Raw genomic sequence first — 23,366 nt, forward strand, 5'->3', positions numbered from 1 at the left:
GACATTTTCACGGATTAATTGTAGCCCGGGTTGGCTGAGCGAATTCTTGGAACGAAGTGCCAAAAGTGCGAATGAATGCGAATGAGTGCGAATAAGGGCGAGTGTGTGGTCGAAAGTTGAGAAAGAAGCATTTGGTGAAGCATATTATTCGGTCGGGCAAAGTGATAACCGAACTATGCTCAGGGAAAGTGCGATAAGAGGCGGAGAAGCGATTGCTTAGGCGCCAGTTGCATCTTTTGTCGAAGATTACTCGTCCTTTGATATTTTCTTCTACCTGGACTTACTTCTTGGTATTTTCTTCTACCTGAACATTTTTGTACTTTCTTCTACCTGGACTTTTTGGTGCTTTTCCTCTATCCGGAACTCTTGGCATTTCTTAGGTATGGGGTTAAGTATTCGAATCTATTTCTAATATTAATGACAAAGGATTATGTTCTTACTAGAAGATAAGAAATTAGTAAATTATCAGAAAATTAAGGAAAATTATTGAATTATTAATCTCTTTCGTATCGGAAATATAAATTGTAATTCATTATAAATTACATTGACAAGCCAACTATTCGCTGTTCGTAAATGTTATTTTAGACGATAATAATAATATGGTTTCTTTCCTTGTTCTAATTCCTTTGTTCCGACATTTATTAAGATAACCAATCTCATAAACTTATCTCCTCTCCACATACGTATACAATTGTCATTTTTAACTGACGATTGTTTACACTTAATAAGAAATAGAATCGACGTAGATGCTAGATGAAAGAGTTTTATATCCGGTGAATATACGGCCGATATAGTTAATGTAATTTGGCCGAAGACGAGAGATCCTATGTGTATCGGAGGATTGCGGCGTTTCGTTGTGTTACAACTTGCGCAACAATTATCACGACTCGCAAGTACAAAATTTTAAATCCTCCGTCAGAGAAGAAATATCCCTTACATGCGTGAAATTATAAACAGGAACAACCTATTCGAGCGAATAATATACAGCTATGAATTATAGTCTGGAATCTGAGACGCTATTTCTGTCCTAGGCACGTGTACTTTGCTCTAACAACGATCTTTTCCGAACACCGCTGTTTTTCCCTTCCCTAAATTTTCTTTCAACGCGAAAATCTCATCTAAACTATGCTGATCGTCATTCATCGATTAATTAATTCAATTTTGTCCAAATATTAAGTTGATTAAAAAGCTTGTATTTCTTTCAAAACTGAAAGATGATTAGTTAAATTCGGACAATCCGACAAAGATAATTCGGACAAACAACGAAGAAAATCCGAAATTGATGGACAGAAAGATTCAAAACACATCGCTTACGAACTTTTTCAAATTTCGCTACGCTACCCGATGTTTCCAATTTCACTAAAAGTCACTAGACCCAGTGAAAGGTAGCCAGAATCAAGTTCGATGCGTCTAATATCTTTTCGCGCGGTATCGTCTACCTTCGAGTCGCGTTTTCACGTTCTTCGACGCTCTGCTTCGCCCCGCGTTATTTTTCTCTGCCGCATCGATACCTTTTCTTTTTTTTTTTCTCATCTCCGCGTCGGCATGAATGTTTCATGGTCTGAATACGCCGCTCCTGTATCGCGAAAACGCGTTCTCCATCGGAAGTAGCTGAACATCAAACGACGCGAGCTCGATTCTTTTCACGATTTCTGAACGCGATACGCTCGCGTTCAGAGTAAGTACATATCTTTTTCCTTCGAGACGAAGTGGCAGGCGAACCTTCCCCAACGCAAGGCGTCATTCACCAAACTTTTTTTTACTCCCTCCGCATTTTTCTTTCCCTCTCTGTTTCTGCATCGCCGTTTCTCTTTCTCTTCTCATTCACGAGGAGGCCGTGCCACTTACGAGCTTTGTAACTCCGTGAAAACGCGTCGTTACCCTGCACGGCCGCACAAAGGGCGCATTATCTAAAACTTGCGCTTTCGCTTTGCGGCTACGCGGAAGCACGTGATCGCGGTTTAAGTGGCTTTTGGCAAACTTTCCCCTACCACTTCGCCAGCACTTTGGCCAACGCTTTAATTCTCAACAGGATCTTGTTGTTACAAAATGCCGCTAGACTGTATGGAGCTTCTAATTCGAAGCCGTTTGCGTAACGTTCGCGAAGCAGAATGGGAGCTAATCGGACAAATTATTGCAACTTCTTTAAACAATCATGGCAAATGCGAATCGTAATCTCGTTTGCTCGATTTTCTTTGTTGTACGACGAATGCAACGTGATAAATGTTCTCGGGAATTTGCAACTTTCTTTTAGAAATTTGCGAACGATGTGAATAGTACAGTATCATGTGACGTCATTTACAATTCTAAATTAACGCTTTAACGAGCGGCCACGCCAATTGGCGATGCGGCGAAATAATCATATTGCAACGTGTAAACTCGTATTATAGATACTTTGAATAATATGCGATTTACGGAATTTCAAGTAAATAACGAAGAAATAATAATCAAAATCTCGTAATATATGTATATATACATATACACACATATCTTTATATCTGTATATTGGTAAAGATATAATTTGAACAAAACCTCGTACAAAATTTTCCTACAAAATTTTTAAACAAAATGTTAAATCAGTTTCGACGAATCCTATATCATAATTTTCTATTCTCACGTTATACACCCTTCCCGTTAGATCTATACTTTTGCTTGAATTTATGGCTGTGATGACCCTTTCCCAATACATAATCAGCCTACACACGTTCACAATACGAGGTGAAAACGCAATCCTCTCTGGTACAATTCAAGTAACCAATACACGTCTCGCCCATCCATCACTGGACATGATTGAGAGCTTGCGGCTAAAAAGATGGAAAAAATAAAAACCGAATGTGAAGTATGCAACAAACCACTGCATCAAGTGTTTTAAAACACAACGCTCGTAAAAACCATTCATCGTGATTTTTATCGCGTTGTTGAAGTAGCGATGCTTCATATCCACGCGATCCTTCTCGTTTTCCTATTGAACGATGGGTAAGATTAATCCGAGCCATCTTGACGCGCATAAATTATATTCATAATTTAATTATTCCTGTACAAATTTAAATAGAATAATTATCGTTGAAGTCAAAGGTATATCTGAAAGGTATATCGAATTCCACAATTTCTATCAATCTAGTCGTCGACAACGAAAGAACCATCCGTTACCAAATAAACAACACAACCTTCAATTTCAATCGTTTCAGTCGTAAGATTCATCGACTTCGCGACAGGATCGAAGATTGATCGACGTAAAGGCCAAGACCAACATGTGACAAAAAGGAGCGTTGAGCGTGAGACGAGAGAATGTAAACCTCGCGATATCTACGTCGACCACAGCGGACAGTTAAACGCAACTTTTGGCTCGAATTCGAGTTCGTGGCGCACGATCGACGACCGTCCGTCAGAATGAGCTTAATGAAGAAGGCCATTGGCGGGTCCATTCACAGGATACGAGAGTTCGAGCTGGAGAAGGTAACTCGATTGGCGAATCAAATCTTCCTCGTGATACGAGCAACCCCTTTTTTTTTACCCCCTTTTCCCCTCTTTCCTTCGTTTGCGCGTTCGTTCCGATCGGTCCACGAGCCCTTTTGATACTCTTTTCAGGTAATATGATTTTTCGATCGACCAGATTGAACGAAGCTGTTGGTATAATCGAAAGGGAAGGATGCACACGACGAACGTAAATTTAGAGTGCCATGGATGAACCGATTACTCGAGCTTTTACCGACTTTTCTCTGATTGCCCGTATATTGCAATCGAATTTAATTATTAATCTCTTGTCTCTGATTTTATAATATTTATCGCGGCGATCACGGAAATTACTTTTATTATTAGATCGTAATATACGGCATATTCCATTCAAATTGAAATCGAATCATATTCGTTGAAGTTAACAAATTCTAATTATATATAAAAGGAAAACTCTCTGTTTTAAAATAACCTACAAGGGTAATAAATTTTTCAGGAATGAAAACTGAGGGAATTTACGAGGGAACTTGTACAATGAAATCGTACGTTACAACTCAATGCAAGTGCTTTTGCTTACTTTGAAATTCTGCGCACAATGTTCGAGATAAATTCTTCAGTTCTCGAACATCTACTAAAAATTCACATCTAATTAAGAAATCGACTGATGTATTTAAACGCTAGAACTATTATAGAATTATCGAAAACGCGCAGATGCTTTTGGCAAGTTCGATGTTGCACTTTCAATAAGATAAAAACGTTATGGATCGTATATATTCTGCATATTTCCTACATGTTCCGTAATATCAATAAACTTCATACATTCGCAAATGCTCTTTATAACACATCGGCTCGATATATCCCAATAGCAGCTAGAAATAAGAGGCTCGAAATAAGAGGCAGAAAAAGCTCGATACAATCCATCAACAAAGCTTTCGTTCGTCCGACTTTTATTTCTCCTATAAAACACCTAAATAAAGAAGTTGGCATTCGGCTGTACTTATGGACCAACGCAAGAACGCTCTTTGACGTTTTTCCTTAACCGAACATCAAACAAAAGCGAACATTCTTAGCCACGATCTTCGCCTACCGATGAGTCACGAATGGAACGAACAGGCTCCAAAACAACAGCTGCGATCATAACCTCAAATAACGCCAACAAATCGTTCGATCGGTCAAAAAGATCATCGAGATTAAGTGGCATTAACGATCATAACTCACGCGTTCCCAGTCATTCATTGTTTGTCGAGATCCAGAAATAGTTGCATGCGCAACATTTATACAACCGCGTAAAAGTATTTGGACACCTGGCGCAACTTTTAATATATTTTCGAAGATGGAAGAACGTCTCTTTGCCGCGAATTTTTTTTTTTCCTTGTCTCGTCTGCGACCAGACGTTCCGTTAAATTTAAACTGTAAGAAAGAATATATATGGCCACGTCGCTCAACAGTTCGATATTTATGCGTTATGAAACTTTTCGAACGTAGTTAGAAGAACACATTTCTAAGATAGACACATCGATCAGACACAATTAAAGTCACTCGAGTTAGGTGTCTCCGCAGAACCAATGTCCATTCACCTTCGACGTTCTTGCTCTTTTATTTATACTCATTGAAATTTAGGTCTTAATGAAATTTCAAAATATTTCATACACACAATATATTCATAAATAATTGCGTTATGTAAAATGTTTCATAATATATTCGTAATAGGTGTTCAATTACTGTGTTTGAACATCTGCGATAACTTCGATCATGAAATATTTATTGTCGAAATATTTATGCAAGGTAGTGAACCTCGAAACGAAGCAAACGCGGACTCATTCGTTTTCTGGCACTAAACCAACTTTCTCGCTCAATGCCCACTTTATGACAGGGCGCGACGCGATTGTAACCTTTAACACCTCGACGAGTCTTGCGAACAGCCTGTCTGCGGCTGCTCGAGAGTAATAAACCCACACCGTTTTCATTGTTTCGAGGTTTGCGGCAAATCGTGTTTCCGCCAGGGTCTTTCTCTAACTTTGGAAAATCGGAGTATCCACCAAACATCGACGACACTGCATCGTGGTGAAGTCTATGACTCTGTTGGCGCTTGCCTCTAAACTTACCGGCTGAATATGTGTCGCCGTGAATGAGACAACTTCTTTTTTAGGTTTTTGGAACACGTTTCGTGTAAGTTATACGGAGTTTGAGTTCACGAGAATTACGACGTTAGCTCAGTTTCTTGTAGCTTCTCGGGTTTTGTAACGTGGAAATAGTAGACGATGACAGATAATGTATTCGTTTTAAAGAAATAATTTTCAAACAAAGACTGGGTTTCGAATGAAAATGTTTTATGGATGTACGTGTGTATAACGTATATGCAGACAGGTACACGCCTGAATAAAAATCTTTAAATATTATTATTTTCCCTCCAAAATTGAAAAATGTCGAGTAATCGCTAAAATACACGTACGAAGAAAAATTATTTAACTCTATATTACAATGAAATTGTAAATGTAACAATCGTTTTAGTAAAAAAGAAATATAGATTTCATAATCAACGATCTAAATTCTACATCGGTGTTGCAATTTTTCCCACAAAAATATTACTGGCAATAAATAAAGAGAAGGAAATCATTCATCCAATCCAATCCTTATCAGTGACTTTAGTTTTAGTAATTTACGACCGCATTACGATTTCCCGTAGTTCGACGTTTACAACACATCGCACTAAATTATGTAACTTCATGGATCCACGAGCAGTTTCTGGTCAGTGTAAAAGGAATCCTCTACTTCCAAGAGGTATCTTCCGACGTTCGAAAACGATATCCATCGATCTTATAGCAGAATCAAGTCGCGTTCCGAAATAGAAATAGACTTCTCTCGCGTTCCTCTTTAATTCCGACCAACTCGAAGAAAATCGACGCAAAGCTAGAGAAGACGATGCTAACCGTTATTAATAAATGTCCTATTGTACAAGATAATTCTCTACTTGCAAATATCTCGCGTTTCAATGAATCAATTAATTACCAGTTAATTATCAAATCAATTATACCTTATATTAAATATCTGGTTAAATATTTGCCAAGATGAGAGCAAACTTGAAATAGAAATTCAAGGATCACGGCAAGGTTACGATATCTTAACAATGTTCTCGACATATCGAGCTATGGATAGCATTTTAACATCGATCGATAATATTTTCGTTAGCAGCACCTGTACCACAAACAGCACAGCTGTTGCGCGTCTTCATAAAATTCATCATTCACCTATCTCTCGTTCGAAGCAACAACACCTGAATTTGATAAATTTTTGCCGAACAGGTGAATTTGATCGACGAGTTTGATATTCTACAAATTGTTGGAGAAGGATGGTTCGGCAAGATCCTGCTAACCGAGCATCGAAGCACCCAGACCGAAATGGTACTGAAAGCGTTGCCAAAGGCATACACCGGCATCTCGGACTTCTTTCGCGAGTTCCATTATGGACTGCACCTGGCCGCGCACAGGAACATCATCACCACCTACGATGTAGCCTTCGAGACCGCTGGCTTCTACGTTTTCAGCCAGGAGTACGCTCCTCTTGGTGAGTGTCCCTTTTATGCCATGCACGTGAATGTCGTTTATCGATCGTCTTGTATCGTGCTTTCCAAGATTTTTCTTCGCTTAAGGAATTTCGAGGAAAAATGATAAAAATAATAAAGCAGCAAAAAATAAAAAATAAAGAAGAAACGTGTAATTTGAAGAATATTGTGAGAAATTTTAGAAGAAAAATTTTTATGCTTCCAGATATGAATTCTTCCCACTGAGCAAATATTTTTAATATTCGCTTATAAATCCTTGGATGAAGAAGGCTAGGTCAATTCTGATTCATATATATATATATATATATTAAAATCTACGTGTCATCCATGCGTTTCTTATGCAAATTTAATTATCCAACGAGAAATAAAATTTGTTCGCCTTTCCACTCGGCTCTTTGCTCCATTTACTGCCGTAAAATAAAATATTCGATGTTCGTAATAACAATGATCCACCCTTCAAGAACAACATTCATTTATGCAAAGTATAGTTGGAGTAGAACAAATAAATTTGGGTCACTCTTCCATAAAAACTCTTAAACGAGGGGTGGCATCAAATGTATAACCGCGTATAGTTTCTACCAAATTGTTTCTGACGACTTTACGAATGTGGATTTATAACGGTGTGGGATGGCCATTGCGCCGTGCATGTATGATCAACGCTTTAAAAATGTTGTTCTCGGGGGCTGTGGGAGCTCAGATGTGTGGGATAATGGAATATTTGATGCGGAGGAATCTCGATAGATGCAGGAAAAAAGGGAATAAAGGCCAGCAGAAACGTCGAGATGATAAATTGGTGCTCTTTGAAATTTTAATTTGCTGTTTGCTGAGTAATCGCTGGTGATGCATACTACTATATTCCGCACAGAGTATAGAAATTCTATCGTTAATACTGGCTGCAAATTGTTTACCATATTCCGTAGAAATTTGGAATTATCTACCAATCAACCTAACCAACCCAACCTAACTCCAACCAATCTAACCCCAACCTAACCTCAATCATAGGAGAAAGACATGGCTGTGGAAATTGTTTTGCTGCAAGCAATATTTTGTTTTTTTAGGATTCTTGTTTTCGTTCTCCTTTGACTCCATTTGCGAAATAAGCCTCCTTCCTCAAGTTTCTCGGATATTTCGAGTCATACAAATTTAAAATACTCGAATAAGAAACATCTGCTTTTGTACAATAAAACCTAATAACTTTTGTACAATAAAACCTAATATATTTAGTACAATGAAACCTAACCAACCCAACCTAACCCCAACCAATCTAACCCCAACCAATCTAACCCCAACCTAACCCCAATCATAGGAGAAAGACATGGCTGTGGAAATTGTTTTGCTGCAAGCAATATTTTGTTTTTTTAGGATTCTTATTTTCGTTCTCCTTTGACTCCATTTTCGAAATAAGCCTCCTTCTTCAAGTTTCTCGGATATTTCGAGTCATACAAATTTGAAATACTCGAATAAGAAACATCTGCTTTTGTACAATAAAACCTAATAACTTTTGTACAATAAAACCTAATATATTTAGTACAATGAAACCTAACCAACCCAACTTAACCCCAACCAATCTAACCCCAACCTAACCCCAGTCATAGGAGAAAGACATGGCTGTGGAAATTGTTTTGCTGCAAGCAATATTTTGTTTTTTTAGGATTCTTGTTTTCGTTCTCCTTTGACTCCATTTGCGAAATAAGCCTCCTTCCTCAAGTTTCTCGGATATTTCGAGCCATACAAATTTAAAATACTCGAATAAGAAACATCTATTTTTGTACAATAAAAAAGCTTGATAATTCTCTACATTTCTCATAAAAGTTACAATATTACACCGTATACGACCCATCATTTCAGGAGATTTAACGTCCAACGTAACGGAGACTGGGCTCGGCGAGCTTCACGCAAAAAGGGTAGTCAGACAATTGGCTGCAGCGGTGCATCATATTCACAGTCGCGAGTTGGTGCACCGTGACATCAAGCTCGACAATATTCTCGTGTTCAGGAGCGATTTTTCGCGGATCAAACTGTGCGACTTCGGCGAGACCAGAAGGGTGAACACGGTGGTGCGTCGGCACAACGAGTGGCTGCCATACTCGCCACCCGAGGTATTGCAGATCGACACTGACGAGACGTACAAGTAATTATACGATTGACCATTATTAGCAATTATCGCGGTTATTTCTAATTTTTGGGATTACCATAAATTTTCCATGCAAACGATAATTGTTCTACTTTTACAACAGAAACACGTATGGAATAGAAACCGAATACCGTTATAAAATTATACCCATGATAGTATAAGCATAATTTCTATCGACGAATTAAATTAGGATTCAATTAAGGATTGAATTTACGATAGTAACAAGATCGAATAGATATTAAATCTAGTCGACGTTAAACTCTCGATTTAACAACGTGCTCAAACGATAAACACTTTTTGGGAAGTAGCGTATTGAAATTGACTCGAGAATCGTGGCCAGAAGAAATATTTGGGTTAACATTTATACGGGAGAACATGATCTCGTTGTTGACGTAATCTGTTCTGTTCTGTTTAAACGTTTGATCGATCGACAATGCAGAAAGTGTATTTTATATGTAACTTTTATTCTTTTTGCGACATCTTTTCACTGTTTGCGAAGATGACGAATGAATCGTTATACCGCGTAGATATGTTATATTTTATGATATCAATAACAGTGTTTCGTTCATTTTACATCGTTGACAAGGCAAAATTTATAGCTCTTTCAAACCTAATTCAAAAATATATTTGTATAATATTTTATAACAATTTCCAATATTTACAGCCATTAATCTTCCGCGAAATTTATCTGGTTTATTAGAAATTTATAAACGTTCTATCGGATAGTTGTTTCGCATTGAATTTTAGTAAGGAAAGGTTTGATCGTTTGGAGCTCGTTAAAATCGTGATCATGAATGAGAAAATATGCACGCGTACGCGTGCAGCTTATTTACGTTTGACGTTTTCAGAGCTCTCACGTCGCACGATGTCTGGCAGTTCGGCATTGTCCTATTTGTCTGTCTGACCGGATGCTTACCGTGGCAGAAAGCGGCGTTGGACGACCCGCGCTACACCAGATATCAAAACTGGCACAACGCGACGCTCAACATAGCCAAGAAACCGAAATTATTTCAGCTGATCAGCTCACGAGCGCAAAGGTCAGTTTCTTCGAGAGAACCAGGCGCCGGCATACGTTCAATCATATTTGAAGATTTCTATTTAACAATTTGATCGCTTTCAAGCATTTAAGATCTGTCAAAAATTAACGCAAGACGTTTAATTAAGTAAATAAATAATTTAAATCAAATAATCGAATAATCGAACAATTGTAATAACATAATGGAACTGATAAACTTTTACTTTCATAAGAAATTATTTACATTAAGGGAAATTTTGAAATTTATATTTTTATGAAATAATCTTCAAAGTATCGAAATTTCGTGCTTTTTAGTTCAATAAGGACTGATTCGTACGTCGAGAAATTCTACTTACATCTACATGGTACAATTTAAAATTTTAACGAACAGAAAGTTCAATCCGGCATATGGTAACCCGACTACAGGGAGTATAGAAAGAAAAGTATAAATTGATGCATACCGAAAACGTTAAACACGTGGAGAGGAGAGTTCATAAAAAGGGTGGTGTTTTCAGGATCGATTCAGCGCGTTAAAACAAGCAAAAGGATTCACTGTACAACAGATTATATTCTGAGGTCGCGCAAAGAGTAATACCGAGAAATGTTTCCATTTTAGCTTTGGTTTGTTTTCGAAACAAGCACGAGTACGACTGAAAGCAAGCCAGCAACCCCCGAGTTAAATGGTTTATTGTCTCTGAGTGAACGGAATCATTAAACGTAGCAATATGACGGAATCTTATTCGTAGGCCAAATTACAATCCATAGAATTTACAAAACTCGTTATATATTCTATTAAAACGATTCTCACACAAGTTAGACTCTTGCTTTTTGTCCTTGCACGATACTCGAGAATGCTCATAATATACGATACAAATGCCAGTTCCAAATTTTCTTTTGTCCACCGATTTACCTTCGTCATTTTATTCTAAAACTTGTACAAACGTTTCACTCGTCTATCAAACTCCTAATTTCTTTTCATCGGTTCTTCTCACTGTTACGAAGGATGTTCAAACGATTACTGGACCCTAAAGCCGAGAAGCGTCCCGTTAGCGTGTTGGAGATAAACAAATACCTGGAGGACAGGTGGTTAGCGAAACTCGGCGCGGAGAAGGCTATGAACGGTAACGATCGATCCGAATTAAAGACCTTCTCTTCCTCTCGTTTTCCTACTCACCTCGTTGATTCGACGTTTGTACAGGTGGCGCCGACGAGAGGGACGAGCTCTGCCCGTCCATGTACAGCTTCCACAGCTCTCTCGAGGAGAAGAATCAACTGCTTCACACTTTGACCACGTACGGGATCGAGACCACGGTGGACAGAGCTAAGAAGAAGGACCGAATCAGAGAATGGATTCAAGCGAGCGCTATAGTCGAAGAGTACGAGGAAGACGAGTCGGATCTAAACGAGGACATTCGTATCTACGAGGATGAAGACGAAGAACCGAGCTCGATGAAAGGCAGACACTTTCCGGAGACTCGTCCGGTGGTGAGGAACGAACCCAAGAAACATAGAAACAGAACGCATGCTTCGTCAGCCAGAAAGAGACAGCCGATCAAAAGACAGCCAACCGAAAGGAAGATTCCGTTTGCACCTCAAGTAGCCGAGGAACGAGAAACCATCGCCCGATTCGCCAGTTTCCCCAACGGCGATCCCAACCTTGCGGTTCATGCCAATGGAATAAACGGCAACGCGATGCTTCCTCTCGCGTTACCTCTGAAAACCGAACCCAACACGGAGAATCAGAAGCCACTGGCGAACGATCAAATTAATAATTCACCAGTGAGCAGTTTGAACGCTTCTCAAGACGAGACTCTTCCAACGAGGAGTGGCAACGGGTTCAAATCTAATTTACCCGAGGGAACTGCCGAATTGGTAAAGTCCGCGCAAGATTTCCAGGATCGAACCTCGCGGGTAGACCTCCTCGGTAATGGAAGTTTGTCAAGGAGCCCGCAGATCCCTGCTAGGAGGCATCGTTCGCAAACCGCCCCGTTTCCGGCCTCGCCGGTGTCGAACGGAAACGAAGCAGAGTCTGCGAGAAGAACGCAATCGGCCACTGTATTGGCTGGTTCGACGCAGCCAGACAGATCCAACATGGCGATCGGTCGACCGGTGGAGAGGTCAAGTGTACCGGTAGCGAACGGCCAATCGTCGATGGCTCGGGGCGAGAGCTCGACCCCGAGAGCGGAGCATCGATCCCCGACGCAATCAATGTCTCGAGTAGAGAATGCACCGGTGGTAATGCTGCCTATGGCAGCGGCTCGAGTGGAGAATCAATCGAGTAATCTGACAGCGGCCAGAAACGAGAAATCTGGGCCGGTTCCCCTTGTGTCGCAATCCGCCAACCCTCTCACTATGTCTGTTGCATCTCATTTGGTCATGCAGAGTTTCAACGCGTTACAAGGGATCAACGCAGTCGCCGCGGGGGACAACAATAATACCGTGACAGGTTCCACGTCGAATTTGCGAAACTCGCCGAAAAACAGTCCGTCTTCCACGCCGAGTAAGACCCTGACACCGAAAAATAGTCCAACTACCACTCCAGCGAGAACGTCTACACCACCAAAAAATAAGATTCATAAGGAGGAAACGATGATCTATAGGAAGGATCCGTTTGAACAATATGGAATCGCCCAGGGAGTGATCCTGAGGACGGACAACACACGACGAGGTTCCATGGAGAGCGGCAACAGATCCGCTAGTAATTGAGGATCGATGTTTGATTTCGCTTTCGCGTGACACGGAGGTGGGTGGAGGCTGTCGAATCGATGGGATTGCGGATGGGATGTGATACCGTACATCGTGTCCTGGTTTGGCAACGGTTTATGCGTCGTGTATCTGGTTACGCAGCCAGAGATTCGAAGCAGAGAAAGTTGTGTTCTTGTTGTGATACTCGATTTGCAATCAGTGGTCGTACACCGACGGTGGTAGAATATGTTTTGAAATGAATTGCAGGACTTTGAGAAGAGGATGAAACGAGATATTTCTTTGAAGATAGCCGCTGAAAGACATAGAGTAGATCTTGCTTTAAATGAAAATAAACTGATCCGAGGATGGAGAGATCGAGTACGAGCGATAAATGTTGCAGAAAAATCAAATGAATTTGGTTACTTTGAGAGAAAGACGAAATATTATTTGAAAAGAGGTTGCTGAAAAATATAGAGTAGATCTTGTTCTAATTCGAGACACGCTCGTTTGGCTGTGGAGGTAGTTTTGTTCGAAACGTAATGATTTCTGGAACATAGCACGATACAAAGAATCAAACGAATTCGATATTCCTCTGAACGGAAGATGACACAACGAATGAAATACTTTTTGAACATGCCTATTGGGAAATATAGATTAGATCCTGCTATAACTCGAAATAAATTGTTTTATCATATTCCAAGATGTAATATCTATATCTATTTTAAAACAATGCCGAGAACGAGTACGTAAATATTGAACGCATAGAATTACGATATAAATATAAGCCGATGCCCTGTTTTTGAGAATATTTCCACCAAACGACTCGCCATAAAGAAACACACTCTATCCATGATAAATATCACGAACAGTATTAAGGTGATCCAAAGAGGACTAAAGAGGCCGTAAATAAAAGGACGAATCAAAAACTACGAATTTATATACCATACATAGTGATTGAGAACGAAGAAGTTACATAAATTCAAGCTATTCGATCGTCGCGTCGTACTTATCGAACTTGGTATCAAACGATGCAAACACATAACAGTGCATCGTTTAGAGTTTAAACTGTCCCGTTTGTTGGATGCGAGCCATGGACGATGCTCATTATATTCGCGATTCTTTTATTCCTTCATGCTGATTCTAACGTTGCATCGCCAACACGAACCTCGTTCAATCTCGATAATTTATGGATTATTGTTTCCTTTATCGTTTCCTTTTCGCTGCCAACAGGATGAGCCGATGAATCGTACAAGCAGAGAGAAAGGTAACGATCATCGAGTAATAGGCATGTGCAAATTTTATTTGAAATAAAAATGACAAACGAGACAAAATTATTTCAACTGCTTTAATTCTTTTCGTTTTAACTTCAATTTTTTCGTAACCAAAGGGAAAGTAACATTATTATTTTGTGTTACGATACAATGATTTCCCACTTTATCTCACATCTGCCTTTGCAATATAAATGACAATTATGGTATAATAGAATGAGAAATAAAAATACGAGATATCAATTAAAGTGAAATATAATTTGATAGTTAAATAATGAAATAACTTGAAAAAATCCTTCGATTTAAATAAACTGACATATAATTTTCTCAAAATAACGTTTAATCAAATACTCATTTTCCAAATATTTTATTCAAATACGTCCAAGCCGATTGAATAACGCCATTGGCCACGATCGTCTAATCTCACCCAATGTGTCGTGTATTTCAGGAACAATCTACGTATAGCTGTGATCGTCGATCAGCCAGGAATCGTGGAGGCGGACAAATTTTGGCAAGTTGCTCCCGGAAAACCACTCGCGTTCTTGCCCTTGACCGTGGAGGGAGCAAGCACTTTCGATTTTATTAAGATTCGATAATACCGATCACGATTACTCGTTTCCAAGACGACGCGCGACGTTAGGCTAATCGAAATGTAAATATTACATTGTACACCGTGGGCAGGTTCCTCCGCGTGCTTCGAAGTAATCGAAGGTGTGGTCGACGGAATGTAACGTGAGTTCGATTAATTGCGATATAAAAGACTCGTAGGATCACTCTTGAATTCTTATTTCTTCGATTGAACCCGTTCCAAGCGATTACCAATGTACGAAGAATGTACAATTTTATAGTTATGAATGGTGTTACACGTTCAATATGTATTACGTAAATAAGAAGTTGTAAAAATCTGCACGAGTATCTGTATTCGACGAATAAATGAGGATAGAACAAATAATACGACGATGGCGACGTTCAAATGCGTTTTATTTATAGCTTATGTAGGTTCGATACGCTCGATCATTTTACCGGCATCGTTCTTTTTCCATTGGAAATATTCTCGGAAATTTGTTTTTCAGAAATAAAAAATCCAATAAAAGCAAAGAGATTCGAGATACTTAGCAATTCCGAAGGATGATAACAGATGGCAGCCAAGGTTAGGAAGCATATAGGGTGAGATACACGTACGAAAGACGCGCATATACGTTACGAGATATTTCCTCGACATTACTTGGCAGTCATTCAATTAAATATAGACGTGCAATAAATCGTTTCGTCGTATTTTCAGATTTATAGAAAATAACGTACGACGTCAAGTATTTATTCGATAAATGTTTATCATAATGATAAATGAAGAAAATTAAGCAAAAAGCGAACAAAAATAATATGATAATAACGAACGAGATTAATGTATAAATATTTAATTAGTCTATAATTAACAGTTAATTAATTCTTCGATACCTCATACTTAATTAAGGATGAGTACCTCCTTCAATATCTAACACCTAATTAGAAGTATCAAATTGATGCGTTAATTATTCATTGCTCGACCCTATAAATGCAAATTTGAATTTATTCTGAACCACGAACTAAGAAGTTTTTCTAAAAAGAGAATACTCAAGAACTGTTTGCAAATTTATCAAGAGAAAAGATTCGTCCTATGTTAGAAAATCACCACACACGAGGGAGCGAAGTCTCTCTTCATTATCAACTCGATTGCTCAATAATTTCAATTCCATTTTCGTAAAAAACAATCCATTCCGCTATTCAAGCCAATTTCCGTAAAATGGACCACTAAGCAAGCTCTAAAAACGGGCATCATTGACGAACGAAATCAGCGAGGCTAATAATATCTTCTCGATTAGCGAACTCGACGGACGAACCACGAGCAGAACGCTTAACGTAATCGTCTCGTCACGATAAGCATTCCTTTCTTTCTCGCCATCTCGTACAAACGAATCTCACTCTCTTGACGTGTAATTAATTATGAACAAAGAAAACAAAAAAAAAAAAAAAAGAAAAAAGAAAACCGAAGAAGAAGAAGAAGACGAAAAAAGAAAGAAACGAGCGAAGCGATACGGTGACCGAGCTTGAAAATGCTCGATATTCTCGACGCGTGTGTCCGTGGTTCTCCACGCGTCGCTATCGACTTCATCCTCGCCATAGTTGACGTAGACGTCGAGGTCCTCACCGTAGTCGTCACGGTAGTCGTCGCCGAGGTCCTCGCCGTAGTCGTCGACGGAGGTACGTGTCTGGCGATATGGAAATAATTACCGGGCGGGGCGGAGGCACGAATTAATTAAGAGATACGTAAGTAGCGTATATTGCGCACGAGATGCAATTACGTCGTCTTTGAGTCCGCGGCGTAGCCAACGCCCCGGCGAAATATAACGAAGTGCAAACCGGCAGCCAGCGATAGGCTTTGACACCGTTCCCTTGGATGCCAAATGACCCTTCGCCGTGGAATTTACGTTTATCGACTTCTTATCGGATTAGGCTGTGCTTGCGAATTCGCGTAAACGACCAAATAGGTAAATTAATTAGGCCATGATTATTATGTATTAAAATCTAAAACGGTCTTTACTATCTTATCAATTTTTGAATATCAAGGATCCTAGCAGTTGTAATCCGAATGATAATAGTTACAGCGCAATTATCTTAGTTTAAGTGATTTTGATCACGAATAGCCATTATCCGCGATAAGAAGTTTTAATCGGTCTTGGTTACCGATAATCATTAGCAGCGTAAAACGGAATTTTCTTGATTACCAAGAACAATTATCGTCGACGGAGATTTTTCGGTTGCTTTCGAGCTTGCAATTTCTATTAACGTTACCGATGTTAGTCAAAGTCAAAGAGCCACACCTAAATGACCCACGTTCGTAAAAATTTATTTGATCGATTGGTCGCGTATATACAAACAAATTCGCGTCCACTCTAACTACAATGTTAGACGACGCCGTACCGTGACGCCGGCCATCGATAGCGAAAACTGCCATGCCGCGATCGTTAACGGGGTTCTAAGAGGAAGTCGAATAGATTGCACGAGGAGAAGGGAGAGTACAGTATTAGAGAGAAATGGAAGTCGAGCAAGCTTAATTGCTCGTGGCTTGGACGAATTCGGATGATTAATGGTATCGGGGATTGTCGCGTGGATTAGATGGATAGCGTTTCAAGGCTAGCAGAGTAACATGGGTTGTACTGTTTTAAACGGAGCTTTAAGTCCCCATGGCGTGTGTAATGGAATGTCGCGTTGCATAATGGAAGCGAGCGCATCGTGGTGGGTTTTGATGCTTTTACGATCGCTGCAATATTCCTGGGGATCGTAAAATTTCTCGGCTGTAGAGTTTCGTCATGTTTTACCTACGTTCTTAGCTCTTATGCCCTTTAACCAGCGTAATCCTTAAATTAGTTATGAAACTACGAATGCTATATTTATGAATTGTAAATCATGGTTTGTAGTGGTTATGTAGTAATTATGAAGGGCGATAAAATTTTAGAATCTTGTAGCGTATATCGAGAAGAGTAAAAGATGGTCAACAGAAATCTTAAAATGAATATTTTGAAGAGAATGAAAGACGAAAGCTTGTTTTCGCGTTTCTAGAAGATCTTTCTTCCTTTTCAATAGAAAATCTGTAAATTTTCGACCAGTCCTTCCGCAATTCTAAATCTATATAATCTAGGGTTGTATAATTTGAATTTTATTATTCCATTATTATTCTACTATTGTAGATTCCATAAATGTATTCTATTATTCTATTACGATAGAAGTACATTTACGTGAATCTGCCGAGGTACAGACAATTCGCATAACTAGCGCCCGCATAATAGGAGTTTAATAATTCTTCCCACTAACTGCAACTTTCGTATAAATAACAAGAATTGACATTGCAATCTGTTGTGTCAATTTTCTAGGATTCGTTTCATCCAACACCAATTAAAATTTTGTCTCGATAAACGAGATTCGACTGTATCGTATTAATAAGATAACGAGATTAATTCAAAAAATGACGGAGACAGGTGATATTTAACGCACTCCAAGTTACTAGTTCAGCCTGTATATTTACTCTATAGAAACTAGACACTCTATCATAGCCATGAAAAAGTCAATTCCTAGATTAATTTCACATTATCGCTCTTCTCTCGACAACTTGAAAAACCTCCCTTCGTCGAATTCACCTTCTAACCACTCTTACAACACTCTTCTCCAACGAAGCTTCACTACCAACTATATTTCACATCCCAATTAAACTCTCTGTTCAAACGGAGCCACCCAAGCGCAGCGTTCGCGCGTTGGGTCCGCCCAGCACCCAATGCATCAATCCACCACCAAGCACGAGCAACACCCGAAGAAGCAAAAAAGCCATGCATACATTCAGACCGTCGACCTTGCTCGCCAAGCGAACCAGGTTCACGTTCTCGTGAGGCCCCGGGGAACGGGTTGCCGATCAGGGATTCCCGAGCCGTCACCTTCGGCCAGCGAAAGCAAGGATGAAAATTAATGAAACCACAATTGGCGTTAATGGCTTCCCGTGGCACCAACCGACTCGAGAGAGCGAAAGAGAGAGAGCTTCTCGTTGCTCGTGCATCCTCGTTACGGATAAACGTGGCGATTTTCGAGGGTCCAACACTGTGTTGGAATCTTACGACGAATGCAGAAACACACGCGATACACATTCCTATTGACTTTGTTTCTATCCGAATATTTAAGAACTAATAATAATTTCACGGAATGACAGTTCACGCGTAGCAATCGTGATCATGATCTTCCTACAGATTTTAGGGTCTATACGGGGTCTCAAATAATTCCTGCAACTCTTTTGGAGGATCGATTCTAGACACCGAAACATATACCAAAACTAGAAGGTAAAATCGCTGAAAATATATTTGCAATAATTATCGATGAGCACTAAAGTGGTATAGCAAATCTTCAAAGGCGTTTTTCTCGAAAACGAAGCCCCATATGCAAAGAAATTGTTCTATAAAAAGGTTTGAGAACGTATGTAACGTTAAAACCGTAACAGACGATACTGTAAATTCACATTAGCATTATTCCATATTTTTGATTCATCTTATCACGAGGAATCACCTTGCTCGATTATACCACAAAATACTGTGACTTTGAATTAATTTTTCCAAAGTCAGTAGCCACTAAACAAGTTGCATTTTCGCAGATCTCCGAGTTGCATCGTTTATGTGTCCGTTTATCTGGCCGTTTGTGAATCATAGCTAAGAAAGAGGTAGTCACCACGTGACAGCGGATTTGTTTGAAAGGCTCGGAGGCGAGGGATATCCGCGGCTCGCGACACGTTCCAGATCCGAATTGGTCGAAGAAGATCGTGGTTCTGCGTTGAACGTGTGGCTCTATTTATAAATGGGCGCCGCGTGTGCGGCCACCGGTAACACGCTCCGAATCACTCGTGCCCGATGTTAATTCATTCGATTCTCGGTATCGCGAGCTGGGATCTTGTCTTTAACGCGTTAAGCCCTCGGCCTTGACGTTCCGTGTAATTACACCGCGTGGTCGCCGCGCAGTGAATCGCGCATCCTGAAACGAGTTGAGCCGGAGCAGTAATATAACGTGGCGCGATGCCTTTTAATGAAACTTCTTCTCTCGAGTCCTGACGAGGCTTCAACGTCGCGTGTTTAACGATGTGAATGGTGAGATAGATAGGAAGATTGACCGGGTTGACGCGAGGTTTGTTATAAATACGCGAGTAGAAAAGGGGGCTCTTTCTCTTTCTCTTTCTATTTCTCCGCTTTAAAGGTGGTAATTACAGTTAATGGGTAGAGTGCGAATTTTTATCCGTTCATAAGAAACTCAAAGGCGCAAAAATGTATAAAATATCCGAAATACGATACTCGTTATAATATTTACTAGATGAAATAGTTCTCTGCGTAGATATCATTTATTTAATCGTATTTATTAAAATATGAATTTACGGAAATACCCGCGGTCTATTAATAAGGGAGCAGTCGAGAATTTCGAATGTACATCCACGAATAGTCGTAGGAACCTGTTCGGGGAGTAATTTTGGACGAATTCTATAGTAAGATAAATTTTACGTATCGTTCGGGGAGAATGTTTGAAGTTATGTATAGTAATATCACTGTATCTGCGGAGGAGGTAAGCGATTGCGAGCGCATGCGTACACGAACTTCCTGTTTCATTTTGGATGCCTCTATAGGCTGCCAAAGTTTGCCGGGTGAAACCGGAAACACCCTGTATATAGCGTGTTTATCGAAGCGGATGTACATATAAGATATTACAATGTAGTCTCAACAAACAAATACTTAATCTATGGAGGCAGTTACGGCCATGTTGCGTTGAAAGACTTCGTGTGGATCGACTGTGGTCTGTACCAGATATACACATACATATGTGTTAGATCAATTTTATGGAATTCGTCGACAATTAGACTCATTCGGGAATAACTGGTTATTCTTCAAAAATAGAACTGTTCTTTCATATAGTACACTCGTCATCCAGTAATTTAGAATTTTGTTACTTTCCATAAATTTTACTTTATAACACGTTACTTTGCAATACGAAATATTTTCGAAACAAAGCATTTTTTTAAAAAGTCTCTCTAAAAGATCGTCGAATCTCCTATGCATTAAATTGTTCCTGCAAACGTTTCGCGTTTCCCTATTTTCTAAATCAACCAAGCACACCTGTTATGCTTCCTTACTTGAACCAAACCTCGCCAAATAAATCCACGACAAAATAAATCGTAAAAACTCCAAGCACGTCATTAAACCGAGCCACAATCGCCTTCCGAGTAACACGGTTGTAATAGCAATTTTCGAATAGGAACACGTGTACATACGTGCGAGGGACGTTCGTGCACCTTGTTAATTAACTCGCAATCCGGTAATTGGCCGCGATAATAAGTTGCAGTCCTGGCACGCGGGGTCTTTCTACGGCTCATCGTCGGGTGCTATCTGGTTTGCCGATGCACACCGTCGACCCTAGGAAACGTTAGAACGATAAAGAGGTTGCAAGGTCAAATCGCTTTAATCCTTCTTCCTCTTCCTTCTCTTTTTCTTTTTTTTTTTTTTTTTTTTCTCTGAATGGGTTGTCTCGGGACGCGGTCGCGTTAGCCAAGGATGAAGAGATTCGAGATACACGGCTGGGAAAATTCAGCCTCGAGATAATCTCCAACCCTTCGGGTTAATAGCCTGTTCTCCTCCGAAAAATTTACCTTAATTCTGGCCGGCTCTCTTCGCAGCCGGAAGTCGTGCCGGGCTACTGCGACTTCTCATCGAGAAGTCTGTTGATGTCTACGTGAAGCCTGTTCTCGCGTGTTTTATGTGGTGAAACGAAAAGTTTACCAGTCGTAGACTCCTTGGATTTGTTAATTGTAGGATGATATTGAGCTCAGTGTATTCGTAGTTGTAAATTTCTTAATTTAAACAGTATATGATGTTTAATGTTTATGGGAAAAATATACATTATTACTCGTTTATGCCAACAGTATACACTATGTGCAGCTTATGTGGTAGATCTCTGGTAACAGTGTGTTAATTTTAGCAAAATGTTTTAGCAAAACAAATTCATGGCAAATTGATGATTAGAAGCAGTTCTTGTTACCACTTTATGAAACCAACAGACTATAAATTTAAATTTTCTATCGAAAGACGTAGTAGCAGTACGTAAGTACCGATAGTAATGTAAGTAATGGCATAAACTTATCTTAAAACACTTTTCCTGATAATACATGCTACTAATTAGTATCGATATCGTTTTACAATTACAACCTCCACTTATCCTTATTGTATCGTAGATATTCTACAAATTTTAACTAACATTTTCCATTCTGACGCTAAATTCAAGCAATTTTTCTAACTCAACGTAAGCTTCCGAATATAATAACAACGTAAAAACGATCGTGAAAATTTGTATCATCGTCGGTGTCCAACCATAATCGTCACAAAGCCATCCAACTAAGCGCAAACATTACCCACAAAGATACGAAACGCTCTGTGACCCCCTACAGGTCTCGATATCGCGATAAACATCCCCGAGCGTGTCATAGTCGACGTGAAGGGACGCGAATCGAAGTAGGAACAGAGAGGACACGCGATGCCTGAATCTGATGTGCGAGCGGCGCGTCTCCCGGTCCTCCATTTTCATAAATCAGCAAGTAGCGATCCGGAATGATTAATCCTCGACTCGATAGGGAAAACAGGGGGAATGAAAATGCAAATTCCGATCAGGAGGTCCCCGGACGCGCGACACTGTACGCCGGCACCCGTCGAAAGTGGATGACGAGCCATCCGCGATTCCGCATGCAATCCATCCGCCGATCGGGGAACTCAGTCGCGAATAATGTCCTCCGGCTGTCGTGAAAGTAGGCGTCGCCAAAGCGTATGCGTACATTAGCATTTAGCAATTAGTAGGGAACGGTATTCCATCAGCGTCCCTTCGTTTCACCCCCGGTTTCACCCCAAGTTTCGTTCGTTCGGCTGCCTACACGAGGATTAAGAGCGCGAAAACACGGCTGCGACCGTCTGCGCGCGATCGAGGGTTGAAAACTCTGTGTGTGTAAAAGTGGTGTACACGCTCGATCGTAATGATATAAATATGGAGTACCTGCGAGTTAAAGGCGGCCGCCGTGTTTCGCACTTTCTGCAAGGAATTTCCGCTTTTCGTTGCGTTTGTCGCGCGAGACCCTGTGAGGCGCGCGTTTCTCAAACGCGGCCGTTTTTGATGTTAATGGCGAGGGTCTTCTTTCGCGAGGAAACTCGCGCCTTTCCCACGTCCGTGCTTTTCGCGATATATCACAGATTTTAGTTTTTCTCCTTTTTTTCCTTTTCTTCTTTTTTTTTTTTTTTTTTTTTTTTTGCAAGGAAAATGTTTGCCGACAAACGGAAAGAGTTGGTGAAATATGTTTCTTCTTTCATCGTTTTGATGAAATGTCGCGAACAGAAAGAAATGTAAAGTTTCTTCGCGAACAGGTATAGAAATAAAAATGTTACGTTGTTACGTTTACGAACGTGTTATTCCCTATTTATCTGTTTATTTAATATTTCATGTCCGTAGCAATATATTTTAACGAATATAATTAATATTTTTATTTAAAAAGTAAAAAATTCCAAAGCTTTTATTGCTATCCCTGCGATATCCTACTCTTTAAAGGCCTGAAACCGCATCCCTTCCTCGACTATCTTCAACATTGCCTTTCTACGCATGATTCCGCCATCGCAAAACCTACCCCATCGCTATCCACGCGTTGCGCCGTCTCTTTTCAGC

The 23,366-nt window shown here is 39.9% G+C and overlaps 1 protein-coding gene and 1 long non-coding RNA gene across 3 annotated transcripts; one reads left to right on the forward strand and one right to left on the reverse strand.

Annotated features, from left to right (window-relative positions):
• Positions 1 to 196: 196 nt before the first annotated feature.
• On the reverse strand, positions 197 to 475 carry LOC139986124 (uncharacterized). The gene is made up of 2 exons (XR_011799571.1): positions 305 to 475; positions 197 to 274 (listed from the first exon to the last, which is right to left on the reverse strand). It is a non-coding gene; the product is annotated as an uncharacterized lncRNA (long non-coding RNA).
• On the forward strand, positions 274 to 13,287 carry LOC139986123 (uncharacterized). 2 transcript variants are annotated; one of them, XM_072001185.1, is made up of 7 exons: positions 274 to 380; positions 3,189 to 3,456; positions 6,756 to 7,017; positions 8,864 to 9,146; positions 9,998 to 10,186; positions 11,167 to 11,285; positions 11,363 to 13,287. In XM_072001185.1, exons 2-7 carry the CDS (start codon positions 3,391 to 3,393, stop codon positions 12,868 to 12,870), a joined length of 2,427 nt encoding a protein of 808 aa, XP_071857286.1. In that variant the 5' UTR covers positions 274 to 380; positions 3,189 to 3,390; the 3' UTR covers positions 12,871 to 13,287. The 2 variants fall into 2 exon arrangements, with proteins under 2 accessions (XP_071857286.1, XP_071857287.1); XM_072001186.1 differs by lacking the exon at positions 3,189 to 3,456.
• Positions 13,288 to 23,366: the final 10,079 nt, after the last annotated feature.

Source organism: Bombus fervidus, chromosome 4 (genome assembly GCF_041682495.2).
Source record: "Bombus fervidus isolate BK054 chromosome 4, iyBomFerv1, whole genome shotgun sequence".
Classification (NCBI taxonomy): domain Eukaryota; kingdom Metazoa; phylum Arthropoda; class Insecta; order Hymenoptera; family Apidae; genus Bombus; species Bombus fervidus.

What these genes read in the sequence shown, in the direction of transcription:
- LOC139986123 (XM_072001185.1), top strand. Translation starts at nt 3,391, where the DNA reads ATGAGCTTAATGAAGAAGGCCATTGGCGGGTCCATTCACAGGATACGA. An exon ending in GAGAGTTCGAGCTGGAGAAG is followed by an intron (nt 3,457 to 6,755) that starts GTAACTCGATTG and finishes TTTGCCGAACAG; the next exon opens with GTGAATTTGATCGACGAGTT. An exon ending in GACACTGACGAGACGTACAA is followed by an intron (nt 9,147 to 9,997) that starts GTAATTATACGA and finishes TGACGTTTTCAG; the next exon opens with AGCTCTCACGTCGCACGATG.